The 20,073-nt window shown below is 32.9% G+C and overlaps 2 protein-coding genes across 5 annotated transcripts in view; one reads left to right on the top strand and one right to left on the bottom strand.

The window, feature by feature from the left end:
• MFSD14A (major facilitator superfamily domain containing 14A) overlaps positions 1 to 1,871 on the top strand; it is a 34,982-nt gene extending 33,111 nt beyond the window's left edge. Inside the window, exon 12 of the mRNA XM_074262777.1 lies at positions 679 to 1,871. Within this exon, the coding sequence (XP_074118878.1) occupies positions 679 to 885 (207 nt within the window). The 3' untranslated portion in view covers positions 886 to 1,871. The remainder of the gene's footprint in view (positions 1 to 678) is intronic.
• A 365-nt stretch (positions 1,872 to 2,236) lies between these two features.
• Positions 2,237 to 20,073, bottom strand: part of SASS6 (SAS-6 centriolar assembly protein) — a 29,973-nt gene continuing 12,136 nt past the window's right edge. For 2 of the 4 annotated variants that reach the window (XM_074262775.1, XM_074262776.1), the window contains exons 8-17: positions 19,646 to 19,837; positions 17,682 to 17,876; positions 17,490 to 17,579; positions 17,227 to 17,406; positions 16,391 to 16,472; positions 15,248 to 15,384; positions 10,000 to 10,128; positions 7,540 to 7,622; positions 4,258 to 4,352; positions 2,237 to 4,147 (exon numbers count right to left, since the gene is read on the bottom strand). In XM_074262775.1, coding sequence (XP_074118876.1) covers positions 4,050 to 4,147; positions 4,258 to 4,352; positions 7,540 to 7,622; positions 10,000 to 10,128; positions 15,248 to 15,384; positions 16,391 to 16,472; positions 17,227 to 17,406; positions 17,490 to 17,579; positions 17,682 to 17,876; positions 19,646 to 19,837 — 1,281 coding nt within the window. In that variant the 3' untranslated portion in view covers positions 2,237 to 4,049. The remainder of the gene's footprint in view (positions 4,148 to 4,257; positions 4,353 to 7,539; positions 7,623 to 9,999; positions 10,129 to 15,247; positions 15,385 to 16,390; positions 16,473 to 17,226; positions 17,407 to 17,489; positions 17,580 to 17,681; positions 17,877 to 19,645; positions 19,838 to 20,073) is intronic. The other 2 variants (XR_012481375.1, XR_012481376.1) reach the window with 1 other exon arrangement.

Raw genomic sequence — 20,073 nt, forward strand, 5'->3', positions numbered from 1 at the left:
TTGGTAGAAATCATTTGTACTATTATCTTTTTTATTTATATATTTCAACACATCCATTGAAAGGCAGGCCAAAACAAATAAAGTCTTCAGGTTTCCTCCAATTGACAAGTGAGCTAGTCTAGATTTACCTGTTCAGATGATTAAGTAAAAAGTAGTTAGTTTTGACTATATGGGAGAAAATAACATTTTCTATATAGGTTCTTGGCTAAATGTGTAAATAATTATAGACTTAAGACGTGTAAGTGTAGGACTATTTGTAGGATTTCCCTGTTTGAAGATCAAACATGTCAGTTTAACAAATATTTACATTCCTTTGCCTGCTTTGGACTTTGAAGATTTGATTTGGTGTTCTCCTGTGTTGAGAGTAATCTAAATAATAACATGGATCCTTTGCTTTTGCCTTCTCCCTTCAACCTTTTCCCCTGAGAAACAGAAAAGTCTGGTGATATTTCTTTATCTCCAAAATCTATATTCAGCTCAACATTGCCCCCTTTCTTTCAGGCAAGGATAAAAAGTATGAAATACTTTTCATATTACTACTTCAGAGCCAAACTTATAAAGAATTAATGGATAAGAGAAAGAAACCCATGTCTTTAAAACACATTAAAAATAGCAACCTCTATTCCTCTAAGAGAGAAATTTTGTAAAATCCTAATTGTTTTTTTTTTCTTTACCCAGAATTCTATCATTCCTGGCCCCCCATTTCTTTTTGGAGCCTGCTCTGTTCTCCTGGCTCTACTTGTTGCCTTGTTTATCCCAGAACATACCAACTTAAACGTAAGAGCTGGCAGCTGGAAAAAACATTGTAGTGGTCATAGCCATCCTCATAGTCCACAGGCTCCTGGAGAAGCCAAAGAACCATTGCTGCAGGACACAAATGTATGACAACAGGTATCGGGAAAAAATTTGTCAGCTCCTAGTTCTTGTTTTTCACCTGCAGTTCTGGATGCATATCCATTTTCATCCAAATTTCATTTCATATGGTTGTCTTAAACTTATCTGCATGAAAAATAGAACTGAACAATTCTCCAAAGATGTCATTTTAAAAAAATGTCTTATTTGACACCAATCATCATTTGCCACTAAACTTTATTCTAAAGCCTTAAAGTTTAGTTCTGGAAAAAAAGGAAAGTTACCTATAATCTCCATGGCATAAATGCCTTTGCATCCATTTCCTTAAGGTGTTGAGCTTTAAATTCTATTTATGCTGAGTCTCAGTGAGACACACTAGCAGGTAGCATAATTGTAGACCCAATTATTTTAATGTTATAAAATCTTGGGTTGAGTAATTCAAAGCCTTATGCACTAAGGAAAAGTTTTGCATTTTTTTTTAAACTTTTTTTTAAATTTTATTTTTTACTAAATACAGAATCATGTTTTAAGCTTGCTTGCAGAACAGTAATTTTAAAAAGAAATATATATATAAGTGCATTGGGGGGGTAATGGGGGCATTGTATGAAATAGTTATCAGACCATTTGGTATTTAAACAAGTGGGTGTTTAGGGCCTCCAAGATTTTACTGGCTCAAGCACAGCTTTCCAAAAAGTTTTCATATACCACTGTCGTTTTGATGTTTGCATAATCACAAGGACCTCAACACTTGAATACAGAAAATATAAATTATACAATAAACGATAGTCTTGAAAGTGTCAATGTGATATCTTTGTATAGATATTGTGGCCTTTCAGGATTGTCACAGTAACACTTTACAAAGCTAATGCTTGTCCTAAATTTTCAGGACCCTAGAAGAGAGCTTTATATAATAATTACTGATGTGAATTTCTCTAAAGTGTATATTTTTGTGTCCAGTTACATTATTTAAGAAATGTTACTTTGTATAAATTGTGTATAAAATGTTGTATAGTTAAAAATGTTTTTCTTGTCTGTGTTTATTGCTTACTTCCTAAAAATTTTGGCTATAATTGGTGGGGGAAGGAGGGTTGCTGTAAATATTTTGTTAATAAGCACACACATATGTGTATATTACTATATATATATATATATATATATATATATATATATATAAAACATATTTGTACTATTTCAGTACAAATTTCTCTTCATAAATGAATATATACACTTTTAAGACTATATTATATATGTTATTAGAATATATCTAACATGTATACATGTTTGTGTGTATTGTGAAGAGAAAATGCTGAAAACTTTATTGTACAAACACAATCTCATTTCCTAATGGCTTGGCTATTCTCAATAAACTTGAGATATACTTATACCATTGACCAAAAACCATTTTAATAATATATTTCAGTAAATGTATAACATTGATTACAAACAAAAAATGTACAATTTTTACACTGCAAAACAATTGGAGAGTTTAAGAGGTAGAAACAGTAAATAACCAATGGCAAATTTCCAGCAAGTAGTTGGTATCATTTCTATTGCCATAAGGAGAAAAAAAAAAAAGGTATGAGCATTTAAAAAATGCTTTGGTAAATCCTTTTTGCATTCATATTTAAAGGTTATGGAATTAAGAAAGGGCTAAATTCCTTCATAATAAAAACGTTGCCTAGACATGTGTATCCCCAATTACTGATTTTACTATATAATGCCCACAGTCAGTTTATAAATATGTATTATACAATATTTACAACAAAAATAATTTCCAGCCTACTTTCAAAAAGCTGCTCTTATTCATTCAAGTCATTGTCATAAGTAAGTTAGGTTACTATTATGTTATTTTGAAATTTACAGGATTGTAAATGAAGCCTAACAACTCCACAAAATAGGAGACAAGTAGGTAAAGATTTATACTTAAGGTTTTTTTTTTTTAAAAACATAATTAATAAGCTACAATTTTTGTCAAAAGGGATGACTGTCTACATGGTAAGCTAATTCTCCCCTGGATCATATATATTAAGACTCAAAATCTTAAGTCTAGATAAATCCTTACCTCACTCACTGATGGTGGCACTTAAAAAATAGGCAAACATGCTAATTTTGTGCATTTTAAATGCTTATGCATAAAACACAAATCTTCATGTTTTAAGAATTAAAATTTATCTGAGGAATTAACTATAAAGGGAAGAATGTTGGTGAAAATGAAGTTGAAAAAGGAAAGAGAAGATAGTAAAAATTACAGTTCCAAGACTTTTTTTTAAAAAAACGAAATATTTACCATTGAAAATATATGTAACTATTTTATGGCAATTAATTGTGCTCATAGTCTGTAGTACTATATGTTAATTTGTACTGTTAATATTAATGTTTCATAAAAGAGAAAAAACTCAGTTTCTAATTAAGACTTCTAAATTTTATATAACTATTAAATATTTAAATATTTAGACAAGGGGCCACATAATAAAATTTTATCTGTAAAACCTTCCAATTAGAGAATTTTAAAATTATTCAGTTTGGATGATATTTCAACCCAGTCTGGCTGTTTTCTTTGCAATACTGTCTAAATCTTTAACATTAGTTACTAATTACTAGGTAAGTTTCAAGGGAGTCCCATGTTAATGAATCAACTACAAAAACTATTTTGCACAACTGGCTAAATTCATAAGAATTGCACTGATTTCTTAATAAAGTTATTAATTCTATCAAATCTTAGAAATAATGATTTTTATGAAATCATAGAGCTGTTTAAATTTTCTATTGAAAAATTATTAATGTAATGATAGCATACTGATTTTCCAATAAAATTTCTAGAATCAGTAGGCTATCAATATTCTTTAAGAATTTTTCCTTTTCAATTTTCAGATAAGGTACCTCCCCCCTCCCCTGCGGAAAACGTTATCAGCATTCTTTGGTTTTAAAAGGTTTTGGCCTTCCATATTTATTTCAATAAAATACAGCTGCTACCTTCAAAAATGGCACTAAGGCTCCTTAAAAAGAAAAGGCACTACCATTACCTGGGAAATCTAGACCAAGATTAAAATCCAAATGTAGTTCTTGCATCCATGTTTTCCACACATAGTCAAGGTAATATCTTTTTGTGGGATTAAAACATTAAATCATCAGTAGTCACCTAAGTCAAAGGCAAAATTCTCTCATACTTCACTTCACAAAGCAAACTGAAGGTTTGATCACTGTCCAGGAAAATATGCTGAAGCTACAGGAGGAGGGAACATTCCAGGTTTTGATGAAGCTTGCAGGATTGTTAAAGAGCTATCCTTCTGATGTTCTATAAGTAGGGGAAAAAACAAACATTAGTTCTTTAATTTAATATAAATGCAATGTTCTAAATCACAGTCAAAAGAACTCCAATTTAGAAATAACTGAGATGATTCTTACCTGCATTACTAAACAGGTTTTGACTAAGCCCTCGTAATGGAATGCTATCTTCCCTTTTCTTCAGATATTTGGATTCCAGGCCGAAATTTTCACCACTTATCAGAGGAGGGGGAAAAAAGTACTTTTTTATTCCTTAAAACAGATCATTCCTTATTAAAATTCAATAAACCCAAATAACAAGTTTGAATTCTGTTAAAGTATGCTTTTAGATAAGCAAAGATATAGGAGGGAAATTAGGGAATAATAGGGAAAAAAACCTAACACATAAAAACTATCAACAAGGATTAATAGCACTTCCTACAAAAGATGAACCAAATAACAATGTCCAGTGCCCAGTGAGTACTTGATTAGACATAGATAGACCTAGACAGTAATGAAACTGTAGATGCTGGTGCTTACTGAACACTGGCCATATAGTCACAGATTCCAAGTCAGGAGGGCCCCTCAAGGCCTGTTAAGAATCTCCTATACAACTGTATGACTGGCGGTACCACTTCAAGCTTGAAAGTCTGCCTCCTTTAGCAATCCATTTCAACTATGGAGAGCTGATAGGATTTTTTTCCTTCAAGCAAGCCGAAATGTGCCTCCTTTGCAACTTCCTCTCACAGCTGAGGAGGCAAAGCAGAACAGATGAAATCCTTCCACATGCCAATCCCTCAAATATTTGAACTCAATTATCATGTCCCTTCAAAATCTTCACCAGTCTAATACTAAACCCAGAAGAAGTGATAAGCACATCAAGATATAAGGGTATACAATTAGAGAATAAAATTACCAAGACAAGACAAAACAATGTGGGAAATAACTGGCCACAATTGGGGACAGGACATGGAATCAGAAAAGTATGAGTTAAGAAAAAGTCCCAAAAATCCAGAGAGAGTATCCAGGAAGATAAAGTCAACAGTGCCAAATGCAACAGAGAATTATGCAATCCTTTAACATGTCAAGGGAAACCTCTCTGAACTCTGTTTTTTCTCTTCTACTCAGCATTTATGCAACACATCCCTAAAGAAACACCTTTTTTTTTTTTTTTTAAAGGACCCATAAAGTATTTATAAGTGTTAAATGAATAAGCATGAAATACTTACCATTTGCACAAAACACTGCTAAAACAAAACAATCCCTGCTCTCAAGAACTTCATATTACATATTAAGTGTCAGCCAGAAGTAAGATGGAAATGACAGTCCCATAGTCCTTAGGATAAAGGGGTCAAAGTAAATGCTAATAACTTATTTCTCAATCATTTCTACTGATTTAAAAAAAACCATTTCTGATGACATTTAATTTTACCAAGGACTTTCAAAATGAGAACTTTTTATCTTGCCAGTCAGTAGCTATGGCTTTTGAGGATGCAGAGATTACACTATACACAGAAGCAGATGCCAAGTGTCACCTCCACATGGGTAGCTTTCTAAGACTGCTGGTTATGAGGACTGGTCAAGATGCTGCCACTCCTAGAGGCTTACCTGATCCCTGGTCAGGTTCTAGTGGTGGGAAGGAAAGTGGGCCCCTTCTCCATAATGACAGCTCACACCTTAATAATGGCTAATAGAGCCTGTACTAGATGCAGGGCCAGCATTTTGGGGAGCACTGCTATTCCCAATTTTAAGAAAAGTCCCAAGCCATTTCCACAAGGGTCTGAGGATAAGTGGTGATGGTTTGACTTGATTGGAACATTTTTCTCAAGATGCCTTAGTGCCTCATTTAGAATAGCTTGCCCACCCCACAGGTGGCAGCTAGTTTTTATTATATGAAACTGTTGGTGCCCATCAAATGGGAAATGACTGAACAATTCATGGTATATGGATGTATTTTTACTTGACTACATTTATGCTGTAAAGGACACACATATTTTTTTTTGGATGAAGGAAGATGGGAGATAAGGTAGTGGGGTTAGTGACAGCAATGCCAAAAAAAGAAGAGAAAGAAAATGTCAATGGAATTTTTCTTTTTTAAACTGCACAGCCGAAAAAAGGATTTTAAAGAAAGAATAGAAAAAACTGCTTTGGAACAAATACGTTAAATCTGTTATGTATTTTTTTAAAAAACAAAGATAAATGTAAAGAGATTCAAGTTTCACATACAATTCTTTTTCTTTTTATGAAAATGTTTCATGTTTGTCAGATTCAGTTGTAACAAAAAATTAAAGTCTTGGAAAAAGAAATATTCTTCTGTCTCATTCTTCTTTGTCAAAGAGTATTAGGTTTAGAAGAAAACTTTCCCTTGTTAGTGCCTTCATCTTTTCAATGATGAAATCATTAAGTCAAATAAAAAAAAAAAAGTTACTTTAGCTCTTGGCAGTCATCACTAAATATCTCAATGTCACACTTTTGGATTTATTTTCTCAATCTCAACCTCTCATATTGCAAGAAGGGCTTCTTTCAGCACTGTATTACTCTGAAAGATGTCTTTCCTATTAGGCAATGGCAACCTTCTCACAAGATTCTTTCCATTCCTGGTGGCTTCTCCCAAGGAAGATTCTTCTGCTCTCAAAGGTAGAATTGATGAACATCTTCCTTTAGATACCTAATTTATGTGCTAGACTTCCTACTAAGCTAAGGGCTAAGGATACAAAAAGAAGCAAGACGATTCTTGTCCTTAAAGAGCTGGCCTAATTAGAGAAGACAAAAGAAAAAAAGAATCTGAAAAGGGTGGGGTGGGAGAAACACATGCTGAGTCCTGGTGGGAAATCTGAGGAAACTTTGAGAATTAATATCTTGCCAAATGCATAAAGTCCAAGAAAATAGCAGGGTGGGAAATGATGGCTCTCTAGCCCCTTCCTCTGACTGGTCAGTTCTAGAACATCCATTTTAAAGAAGGACTGAACCCAGACCCATTGATTCCTTTATTCCTCTCAAGAGTTTGATCCTGACACTCCAGTTTTTCCATTCCTTCCCCCAACATACACATAGACACATACACTTTTCTTAGGCACTTACACATTCTTCAAGCTGTTCTTTTGCTTCTATTTATATTCATAGAACTTAGCAAGTACCTAACATAAAGTGCTTAATAAATGCTTGTTGACCCGATTCTCAACAATGCCAGAAAAAACAAGGTGGTGTTACATTTCAGAAATATCTCAAACATATCATTAAGCAAAATGCTTGAAACCTTGCAACTATTCCCAGTTATCTGGAATCAATAATTAACATTCGAAAGACAAATGAATTTACATTTAAGTTCTCTAACTCTTACTGTAGTAAATCTAAAAAATTGACTTTAAAAATATAACTGCCAATAGGCAATATTTTAATTACATAATGTAAAAAAGTATTTACTTTTCTTTATCAGTTGATCGAGGTCCTCCTGAAGGAACATCTCCTGAAGTGTTTGTTTTTGCAAACTGCAAGTTAAATTGGACCTGGCAAATGAAAAAATGTTTCATATATTTGAATATACAAAATCTAATAGCATATTGCTATATGGTTATGTTTCCTAGAAAAATACAGCTACAACTTGTCTTTAACATTATATGATAATAGTCATTAACAAATCATAACTAAACCCCAAAATTATGTTATCAAATCCTATTATTAAATTTGTCTGCCAATAAACACTATATATAAAGTGGATGGCCAATGATGATCCAAACTAATTTTTAAGCTTCAGTGATTTTAACTTCCAAGCATTGACAGTCCATTACTACAATGCTTCACTTTCTGTGGGGGAACAAAATATTTTCCCCATGAAACTAAATGTCTCTGATTCTCTAATATATTTGCCTGAGATATATCATGATTTTTACACAGTAAATATGATTTATTCTTCTTTGACTTGATGAACTCTACAGATAAACTACTGAGGTAAAAGCTAAAACTAAAGTTGTTTGTTTTTTAATGAGTTTTCCATATTCACTTTCTTAGTCTCAGCAATCTTATGATTTTCTCCCCTATAAACTTGGATGTTTTGTTCCTGGGTCATATTGAAAAGATAATTTTTTCCTTGTTACTATTTTCTTCTCATTTTCCAATCTTTTTGCTGTATTTATTTGTCACTAAAAGTAAAAAGCATAATCTGAAAGAAAACTTAACTTGAATATTTTCAAGAATGAACCAGATTCAACAACTTATTAAGCCTAGAGTTGATCCTGTGGTATGAGAAAAGTGGAAAGAGTACTAAAATTGGAGTCAGAAAACCTAGATTCAAATCCTAGGTCTTTCACTTGTTTGCAATGTTAGCACAAGAGAATAAATCATTTAAATATCTCTCAACCATAACTTCATTTGCATACTATTACCTCTACTTTGTACTATTACCAAAACTTCAAAACTTTCTTCCCACCATGTGGGAGAAAAATTAAATGCTTTGTAATCATAAAGAACTCCATAAACATCATTATGATTATTACTTTTAACTAAATCTAACTTTTTTTTTAAAATAATTTTTTAGGTCCTAAGGGTGAATGTTGTCTTTTAATAAGTCATCAAAAATGGAGGTCTTATTGTTACAGAAATTACAGAAACATAGTTACAGAAATGATGGTAATTTTAAGGAAAAATGACTACCTCTAAAATTTTGTGATAAAATAGATGAAAACTAGAATAATTGGACATATAACAGACTATGGGACAGCAGCTATCAAAGAGTTCAAAGAAAGGATAAGTACAATCCACAGATTAAAATTGTATAGGGGAAATAAGTCCAAAAAGGCCTTCTCTCCCCTTTTTCCTTGTTTACCAGTGAAAGCCCTCATCACTTCATACCTGACTTCTGCAATAGGCTACTGTCAGATCAGCTTATTTCAAGTCTTTCTCTATTCCAGTTAATCTTCCATTCAGTTCCCAAAGTGCTTTTCCTAAATTGAAGGTTCAATCATGTCACTGACCTATTCAAATAAACTCCAATGGCTCCCTAACACCTCCATGATCAAATAACAAATCATCTTTGTCAAAGGCAGGGATTGTCTTTTGCCTCTTTTTATATCCCTCTTATACTTATACCTAATAGGTGCCTTATGATGCCTACTGATTTTTTCAAATATGAATTGAACTAGTCACCTGAAGTTCCTTTTGATTGTGAAATGTTACGATTCTAGGTCTTCTTTTTCTACTTTCTTTAAACTTTACTGGTATAAAAAATCCTTAACATTTCATCCCCTATGCTGTTTAAATTTCAAATGTATCACTAGCATATTAACTTTTAAAAAAATTTAGTTTAAGTAACTTATTTTTATTTGAAAATACATACATGACTCATCATAGCTTTCTAGCCTAATATCTGCTGATTGACCTTGAAAGGACTGCGGCTATAGGACGAAAAAAGCCCTGCTCTGTTTATTCCTCTGCATCCAATAAGCCAAACAATAAAATTAATCTCATTACTTTATGGTCACACTTTGCATAGAAAAGATATTTTGATAAAAATCACTTATGAATCTCAGTATTTACTTTAAAAAGCATCCTTCCTTTGCCAATGTGCAGTGAGTGTTATTTATCCCATTAATCCAGGTAGCAGACTATTATACCATACACAAAAACTGAATGAATATATTTTTAAATGTCACATGGTCAATTCCCATTCTATTGAGAGTTTTTGTTCCAGGGGATATCTTATGTAGAAAGTGTTATTAAACTTTATAATTATAACAACATTTATCAACTTCTAATTATATAATCATCTTGGAGGAAGCCAAGAAGAAATATTCAAGTACTGTTTACAATATAACCAAGTGCTAGTTTTCAATTCTGTTTAATTGAGCACAAAAATATCTCCATTTATAAATGAAATAAGATGTCTACCTTTGGTCCAGAAGCTGGATGAACAGTGCTTTTCGAAGCTAAAGAATGAGGGAAGGTACTGTGGTAAGTAAATGTGGAAGAAACAGGATAGCCAATTCCACAATTTGGAAGAGGTAATCTGTTATCAAGCTAAAAAAAAAAAAAAAAAAAAAAAAAAAAAAAAAAAAAAAAGGTAGAAGGGAAGAAAGGATCATTAAGAGAAATGAAAGTTGCAAATAGTAAATAAATTCCTTAATATTACTTACCAATAAGCACCAGCAAGTTATAAAAATGATAACTAGCATTTTGAAGTCCTTTAAAGTTTTGCAAAATGCATTCTTTACGTATACACGGTATGTCCTAAAAGTCTTAGTGCAGTTTTAAGCTACTCAAGCTAAATAACAAGAGAAGGTCGGTGCTATACTTGTTCCCATATTACAGAAACTGAGGCTCAGAGGTTAAATGACTTGCCCTAGGACAAGTTAACTTATTAGCCTGACAACCTAGAACTATTCACCAGAATCTACAATGTCTGGCTCATCCTTGATCTAGAACAGCCCTAGACAGAAATTCAATACTCTCTTGTAAATAATTATATGAATTAACTGTTTATTCTATAAAATGGAATATTTTGTGTTGTTTTTCTCTTATTAATTTAAGATTTAACTTAAAAATTTAGTTTTGACTTGCTTTTTTAAAAAGACACTAACACCTACTTATACTCAAAATCATTTAATATTTCATTTCTCCCTCTGCTTTAACAACCCCTAATTCTATTCACAATCTCCAGTCTTTCCTTTTTAGGCATCTTTCAAGTTATTCCTTATAAATACTCTACAATTCAGCCAGGTGTTTGGGGAAAAAAAAAAGTTCTGAAGGTAAATTTGGCTTATATTTTAGGCCTGAAGGCAGAGGAAAATGTGAAAGATACTAGGAATACAAAGACAAAAATACTTTCTTTCCTCAAGTTTATATTCCCTGAAGGAATCAAAATATACACATTTTTTTTTTTTTTTAATTTGAAGAGAAAGCATACTCAAAAAAAATTCCTTGAGGGAGAATGTTTCAGTGAGAAAAGCATCGGATTTGCATTCAGAAGCCTGAGATAACAAATCCCTATTTTGTTATTTACTACTGATGTACTTTTGATCTAGTTTCTTAACCTCTCCAAGGTTATATTCCTAATCTATAAAACCAGAGGGGACTAAATTAGGTGCCTCTCAGCTCTTTTCCATTTTTAAATCCATAATCACATATGATGCTTTCACAGGCTGTTCTTGAGTTAGTCCTTAAATGAAGCTAGAAAGTCTAGCAGGGGAAAGTGAAGGCAGACAGGCATTTAGAACAGTTTGTACAAAGGCATGGAAGACAGAATACCTGGTTTGGTAAATACCCAGTGGTCTGGTCTTGCTGGAATGTAGAATGTTTATAGAAGGAAAAACGAGAGCTAGACACTGATGAGCTCTATAAGTGGAAAGAGTGAAGATCACCACAAGAATGAAGAACAGAGTTAGGGGTTATAAAGCAGAGGAAGGGATGAACAGGATAAGATAAATGGTATAAACATATCTCTATGGAGTAGAGGAGTGGATGAATAATGAACAGTATCTGAGGAAACATCAACATGTATACGTATACTGAAGTTCTCTTAATATGAGAGGAGTAGAGATAAGAAGCCCAGACACTGAATTCAATGAGAAAGGAAGAAGAATGTCCTGAATGCCCTATGGGTTGGTAATTAAACAACCTCCAGGATATAGATGGAATGATACATTTGGAGAATGTAAAAAGGAAAGCAGGGAGAGGTGGCAATGAAGGAAATGAAGCATTCTGATCCCACTACCAGTGAATGAGAGATAGGGGTAAGGAGAGCAGAAAGCCATGCCCTGTGAAGTACCAAATATGAAAGGAGCCAAAAAAAGGAGAGCTGGTTCTATAACAACAAGCTTCGAGGGAAATTAGGTTGAGGTACATAAGAATAAGGGGGAGAACAGTGAGGTCTGAGGAGCAGGGTTTGTCAAACCATGGAAGGAATCAGAACTTTGGAAATTCAAACTCCCACAATTCCACAAGCATTTAAACATTATGTACCAACACTGGGGATATAAAGACCAAAAAAGAGACAGAGAGAGAGACAGAGACAGAGAGAGAGAGAGAGAGAGAGAGAGAGAGAGAGAGAGAGAGAGAGAGAGAGAGAGACAGAGAGAGAGAGAGAGAGAGAGAGAAAGAGAGAGAGAGAGAGAGAGAGAGAGAGAGAGAGAGAGAGAAACAGTTTCTCTCTTCCAAAATCTTATATTCTACTGGAAGATTATTCTGGTAGCTGTGTGAAGGGTGACTTTGAGGGAGGAAAACTGCAAGTCAAAAATCCAATTAAGAGGTTGTTTTAATTGCCCATTTGAAAGATAATGAGGACCTTTGTGAAATAGGATGGTAGTCATATGAGGGGAGAGAAGGACAGAGATAAACAAGATTTGGCAACTCAGTGGGTACTGGTAATGAGGAAAAAAGAATAAGAGGACAATGAGGTTGTGCATCTGAGTGACTATAAGTCACTGTAAGTGACTATAAGTATAAAGAAAAGGGGAAAAAGGAAAATGTGGAGCATCACACCAAGAATAGAAATATGAAGCTTTCTTTTTCTGGCAAGCTGATTTCAAGATACTTATAGTTCATGCAACTAAAGATATAAGACATGTAGATGGTAATGAAGCACTAGAAAACAGCAGAAAGATTACTGCTGGATATATAACTTTGGAAAGGATCTGCAGAGATGATAGATAATGAAATCACTAGGAGAAAGGATAGAGAAAAAGAATAAAATTAAGTCCAGAATAAAGCCTTAAGATATCTCAATGGTTAGGGAACAGAACATAAATGATGATCCAGCAAAAGAAACTTAGAAAAAAAGATCAACCAAATATGACAACAACAAAGAGAAAGGAGTGATACAAAAATCCAGGAAGAAGAGAATATCTAGGTGGAGGGACTGACAGGTGGTATCATCTGCTACAAAAAGGTCAAGAATAACTTTTTCTGAGAAAAACCCAGTAGGATTTAGAAATGAAGAGACTGAGAAATGGAATGGTTCAAATTCACAAAAAAGAGGCAATAAAAAAGCTTTTATGGTAGAGGGGAGGAAGGGGAGGAGAGAGGGAGTGAGCGAACCTTATTCTCATCAGAATTGGCTCAAATAGGAACTAACACACATACTCAGTAGGGGTACTGAAATCTATCCTATTCTGCAAGAAAACAGGAGAATGGAAGATGAGAAGAGAGGGCTTACTGGGGAAGGAAATGGTCAGTAGCAAAACACTTTTGAGGAGCAACAGGGTAGAAAGAGAGAATAAATGGAGGGAAGTACAATTAACAATAGTTATTATAAAAAAAGTTTCCGAAACAAGTTTCTCTGATGGAATATTATTGTCCTCTGAGAAATGAGGAAGCTTTCAGAAAAAAACAAAACAAAACCGGAAAAGTCCTCCATGAACAAAGTGAAATATACTGGATACAAAGTAATAGCAATGTTCTGAGATGATCAGCTGTAAATAAATGACATTGTTATTCTCAGTAGTACAATCATCCACATCTACTCTGATAAGACTTATGATGAAAAATCCTACTCATACCCAGAGAAGCAACTGATCTGAATCTGAATATAGATTGAGGCATTCTCTGTTATTTTTCTTGAGATTTTTTTATTTTCAGAGTGGCTTTAGCTGAGATTAGAATTTTCAAAAGTAGATTTGTAAATGGGAGGTGAGGAAAAGAAGGTAATGAGAGTGGCCAGTTTTTTCTCTAAGTTTAACTATGAAAACAAGAGATTTAGAACAACAACTTAAAAAAATTGTAGATTCAAGTAATGAAAATCCTGGGAAGAACAGTCAGAATCTGATCATGATAAAGTTTTTAAAGGATAATTTTTTCACTTGCCATAATGATAACCTTTCTTCAAAATGAGAAATCTGACTTTGTTTCTCACCAACAAGGAGGAAAAGGGTATTTCAGTAGAAAAGATGGGAATCTTGGGGTAGAGTAACTATCTTCTGTGATGGAAAAGAAAGAGGAAGACCAGATATAAAGTCACTAGATTTGGTTTATTTCAAAGGGTTTATAGGAAAAACAGGCAGGATACTATAATCTAAAATTCTATATGGGAAGTTAAGTAGAATGGTAAACTTTCAAGAATACAATTTGGAAGACACAAAGAAAGGCAATTCTGATACTTAGAAAAATATTGTTTGAAGAGATAGCTGGGAAGATAGGACACAGGATGAATAAATGCAAAAGCACAGACCAATACTATATATAAGGAGTTTCAGAAGTACTGCAGCACTCCAGAATGAGATAAGGCTATCAGATAAAAAGGGAATTTTAAAAAACTATCCTAGGAAGAGGAGGATCAGAGAATAAAGAAAATATCCCTTTTTAAGAAAGGGATGAAGACAGTTATCACAAAAAAAGGCAGAAACTCTCAAATCCTTATTTTGCTCCTCTTTTCTTTGTCAAGAATAAGGTAAAATGGATAATAGGAAAATGAATACCAATACCAATATTAGCAAAGAAATAGGAAGAGTTCAAGCACCTGCTTGCCTTTGATGAATTCAAATCACCCAGACCAAACAAACTGTACTGTCAGATACTGGGGGAAAAAAAAAAAAGCCAATGTGAGTACTGAGTCTGACAGATCACAGAAACAGAAAAAGTACTGAAGGATTTGGCAAGTGCAAATGTCCTGATTTTCAATGGGAAAGCAATGAAATCTGTAAATTATTGGCCAATGATTTTGATGCTTGGGAAAATTCTTTTTTTTTTTTTTTAATTTTATAATCATAAAATTTTTTTTTTGACAGTATATATGCAGCATAAGTACTTTTTTTTTTTTTTTAAATAACATCATCCCTTGTATTCATTTTTTCAAAATTTCCCCTCCCTCCCTCCTCTACTCCTTCCCCTAGATGATAGGCAATCGCTTGGGAAAATTCTAAAACAGCTCATTAAAGAGATGGTTAGTAAACATCTAGAAAAAGATATAATGGTCACAAAAAGCAAATATTGGCTTCAGTAACACCGTAATCTCATTGCCTTTTGTAAAAGGATTCCTACATAGGTAGGTCAAAAAATGCTGTAGCCATAGTACTCTTATGGAAAAGATACAATTAAATGGACCTTGCTAAATGGACAAACTGCAAAAGTAATAATGAATGTAAACTTGGTCAGTCTCCCAGTACTTTACAGGATCTATGTTTGACTACATGAATTTGAATCTTACCATATTCTGATTAGGAGAAATTCCACTTCTGATAGTAGTGTTGCTAGGCTGAGGAGGTGAAGTTGTGGAGGGTCCCAATAGTTCTTGCTTTCTTATTAGCTGATTTTCATTCAGTTCTTTATTTAGCCATGTGATTACTTCAAAAAAGAAAAATAAATTCAAACATTTTACTTTGCCCCCTCCATTTTAAATTTGTTCCAACCTCCCCCCCAAAAAAACAAAACACCATTGCCAATTCTCCTTAAGTGTGAGCAGAAATAATATATAGGATTATCTAAAACTTTTCAAGTAAAGATATATATTTTAATTTGCTAATCACCACAGAGGTCAGGTCTTATGTACTACTAAAACTTTTAACTAATTTGCTCAATTGGTCAATAAATATTTATCAAGCACTTACGACATGTCAGCTAAACACTAGGGATATAAAAATTAAAAAACAACCTCTACTCTCAAGTAGCTCAGTTATCTGACAATGCCATGAGAATTCTGACAAAAAGCAATGAAAGGAAAAATCTGATGTTATCAGATATCTTAAAAGTTTTTTTTTTTTTTTAAACCACCCCCAAACTGGACATGTAATTGTTTCTTTGAGTCCTATGTAAAATAAAATCCAGAATAATTATAAAACAGAATTACAGGACTTCATTTAAAATTTTAATTATCAAAGCCTATACACATTTTCACTAATTGGACAAATACTTACTGAACTCTTGCTATATACAAGGCACTGGTAATGTTAGAGTAAGATACAGTCTATCACAAAAGAACTTATGGAGTTGTACAAGAAATGAAACATTGAAACAAACTGAGTGTGTATAATAAGAAAAGATATAGGCATTATGGAAAATATGGCATTTGAGCAAAATCCTTAACAGAAAGGTAGTATGATCTAAGAAGGATATTTTCCACCATTCCACCCTATAACCACATGATAGTGTGTAGTTTTGGGTTTTTTTTTTTTGTATATTATACACGTTTGTTTCCCTATATTAGAAAATAATTTCCTTTAGGGCAAACAAATTTAAGAACAAACTGGAGAAGCTTTGTCCTTAAAAGAGCCAACTAGGTGGATTAGGAGTAGATAAAAGTATAAACAAGTACCACACACCTATGTCAGCTATTTTCATTCAACAAACTTACGTTTTTCATTATTCTTCAGAAGCTGTTTGCTCTCTTCAAGTTTTTGTACTGTAACTTCTAACTGTTCTTGCAATTTGCTTACCTGAAATATTTAATATAATTAAGTCATGTACAGAAAAGCTAAAATGATTTAAGAAGTTGAAGAAAACAATACTATATAATGATCAATTGTGATAGATGTGGCCATCTTCAACAATGAGATGAACCAAATCAGCTACACCCAGTGAAAAAACTCTGGGAGATGACTATGAACCATTACATAGAATTCCCAATCCCTCTATTTTTGTCCACCTGCATTTTTGATTTCCTTAAAAGGCTAATTGTACACTATTTCAAAGCCCTATTTTTTTTTTTTAACAGCAAAACAATTGTTTGGACGTGTATACACATATTGTATTTATTTTATACTTTTAACATATTTAACATGTATTGGTAAACCTGCCACTTGTGGGGGAGGGGGAGGGAAGGAAGGGAAAAATTAGAACAAAAGGTTTGGCAATTGTCAATGTTGTAAAATTACCCATGCATATATCTGGTAAATGAAAACAATTAAAATTTTTTAAAAATTTTAAAAAAAGAAGTTGAAGAAATTAGTTCAATGAAACAAAATTTAATCTAAGCTGAGACAAAATAACTGACTTTTCAAACCAAAAGGGAAATTCTACCTAATGATTTAATTACATTCAACTTCCATCCAATCAGATTATTTTGTAAGAAATTTTTTCAAATTCTCTAACATGGAATCTCTTGCCTAACAATAGCTACAATTTATAGAGGACAGCATTAAATCTTCATAAATCGAAAATAGTTTTGAAAATTATTAAAATATTAATTACCTCTTGCTCTTTATTCTGGAGAGCTTGTCCAATATCTTGTACTTCCTTTTGTTCTTTTTTCAATTTTTCTTCCTTTTCAGCCAGTAGTTTTTCTTGCTGAATTGTGACTGTATTTTTCAATTTCAATTTGCTCATTAGAGTTTTCACATCACCTTGCAATTTCTTGATAATTTCATTTGCCTGTGAAATAGTCTCATCAGATACACTTCTAAACTTAATTCCAAAGAATACATGAAGAATTCTTTAGACCTCTTAAAACAAACCTTAAGAAGTTCAGCTGATAATGATTTTATTGTAGTTTCAAGTTTTCCTAGCTGTACCCGATTCTTCTCTCCATTTTCTTCTAGGGCCACCTGAATTTTAAAAAATTTAAATTTAAACTCTCTGTGCTCCATTTGGAGGAAAAGGGAAGTACAACTTACTAATATGTTTATTAAATTTTTAAAATGCATTACCTTTTGTTCCTGAATTGTGTCAAATGCTTCTTTTGTTCTTATAACAAGCTGATCTTTATCCTTGATTTCCTGTTCTAAAACAGCTACTTTAGTTTGAAGCTGATTAATGTGCTTCTCTTTTTCATGGCATTCAGCATCAAGAGTAGAATTCTCTCTTCTTAAAGAAAGTACTTCTTGTTTAGCCCTCTGGCATTCCTAAAATAGACAAGATTATTGTTACTGGTTCTGATTATAGAGATAATAAGGTTGAAAATATAAGCCAGTCAAGTCTCTAGTGCCCGTAATTTAAAAGAGCATTTAAAAAAAAAAAAAGTGCTGTATTTCCAATTGTTTTATGTGGCCTATTATATATATATATAATATAAATATTTGTAAAATATTTATATATACACATATTTTTATACATAAAATATTTATTAAAAAAAAAAAACACCAATAATTTTATCAACAGACACTAACTTCTCTTTTTTAACACTTAATTTTTCTTTTATCCTCCAAACACTTGCAAACAAAACAAATTTCCACATTGGCTTAGTGGGTAGCCTGTCTCATCATCACTTGTTTCTAGACAATTATTAATTAATTACAGTTATGATGACCTTGATCAGACTTCCTAATTATTTCAAAATTATCTTTACCATATAACTGCATATACTGTTTCCTGGTTCTGTTCACTTGAGTCTATCAATTCAAAGTAGCCTTCTCAGGCCTCTGTAAACATCTCCATCATTTCTTAAAATACAATAATTAATTTCATTCCATCGCATGCATACACTATATTTTGCCTAGCCATTCTCAAGCTTATGAGCATTCCCTCAGATTCCCATTCTTTACAAGCTTATTTTTCAGCATTAATTTATTTTCATTAGGCCTAATAATCCTTCTCTTAATCTACACTCACCAATTTTTTTTCACCCTTCTCATCTTTCCTCCATATTTTCTTGTTGAAATTTGTTTTTGTACCCAACTATATATGTATATATATTCTTCTTTCCTTTAACAAGTTCAGATGAGAATCAAATTCAAGTGTCAACAGTTTTCTAACCATCTTGTTTGTTCAGATGCTTAGATCAGTGACCCATAAGTAGGTATCAGGCAACAAAACTGCCAATTGGCATCAGTTCAACTGCTCCAGTATAAGATCTGGGACTTCCATTTGTCTTCCTTACAATGAAATGCTCTGCACATAGGATTCCTGACTAGATTTCATTCCCAGTGTCTGAAGACCTGCCTTCATTAAGATATCCTGGCCTAGCAAAATAACTCACTGACTTTTTTTTTTTTTTTCCCCCTATCATGATTTGGGTTAGTAACAAAGTTTGCATGGAGCAGTTTTGGGAGTTTGATTACTGCTCAAGCAAGTATAAAGCATTCACTAGTAACTCACAATTACTGCACAATTTAAGATTTACCAAACTAATTACTTACAATAATTCTGTGGGAAAAGGAAGTAAAAGTACTCCATCCTCATAGTACAGATGAGGAACCCTAGTCTCTGGAAGACTGACTTCCAGCTGTCTTGGAAAGTTATGCGACAGCAGGAAAAGAAGGGACTGCAAATCTTTTAGAAAGTAACTAGTCCAGCATCTTCATTTTTATGGATGAAGAAACTGAGGTCCAAAGAGATTAAGTAACATGCAGTCATACAACTAGCAAATGGTTTGATAGGAAAATGCTCAGACTCTAAAATTAGTGTGCTTTTCAAGTTCCTGATTTAGTTCAAGAACAAATTCAAAGAGCTATATTTCACAGTTGCTTCTCTGGACAAAATTCTGTTATCATTCTAGATTCTATCGGTGCTTTTAAAATATAATTTCCTGAATCTCTATAGATTTTCTCTTAAACATTAGGATTTGTCACCCCACAAAAACAAGTGAATAATTAGTTATATCTAACAAATGATAAAATAAATATCTACCAAATAAAAGCACTGTTTTCAACTACAAAAACAAAGTATTCCATACATCTTCTACACCAGAGAGTTTTGCTTTAAGTTCTCTAATTGTGGAGTCTCCTTTGTACTTCCTTTCCGTTAGATCTTTATTGGACGCTTCCAATTCTGACAATCTGTTCTGAAGCTGGACGACATTTCTTTGATGTATATTTTCTAGGTCTTTTTTCTGTTGTTCATGCTGTTGTTGAAATTGAACCTGTGCCTACATGTAGATAAATAAAAGCATAATTAGCAAAAGAGAGAGAGAGAGAGAAGACAAAATGAAATTTGAAAGAAATATATATAAGGGATAGCTAGATGGCACAGTAGATAAGAGCACCAGTCCTGAAGTCAGGAGGATCTGAATTCAAATCCAGCCTCAGACACAACATTTCATATCTGTGTCCAAGTCACTTAACCTCAATTGCCTCAGAAAAAAGAAAGAAAGAAGAAATATAT

This window comes from Sminthopsis crassicaudata, chromosome 4, assembly GCF_048593235.1.
Source record: "Sminthopsis crassicaudata isolate SCR6 chromosome 4, ASM4859323v1, whole genome shotgun sequence".
In the NCBI taxonomy this organism is placed as follows: domain Eukaryota; kingdom Metazoa; phylum Chordata; class Mammalia; order Dasyuromorphia; family Dasyuridae; genus Sminthopsis; species Sminthopsis crassicaudata.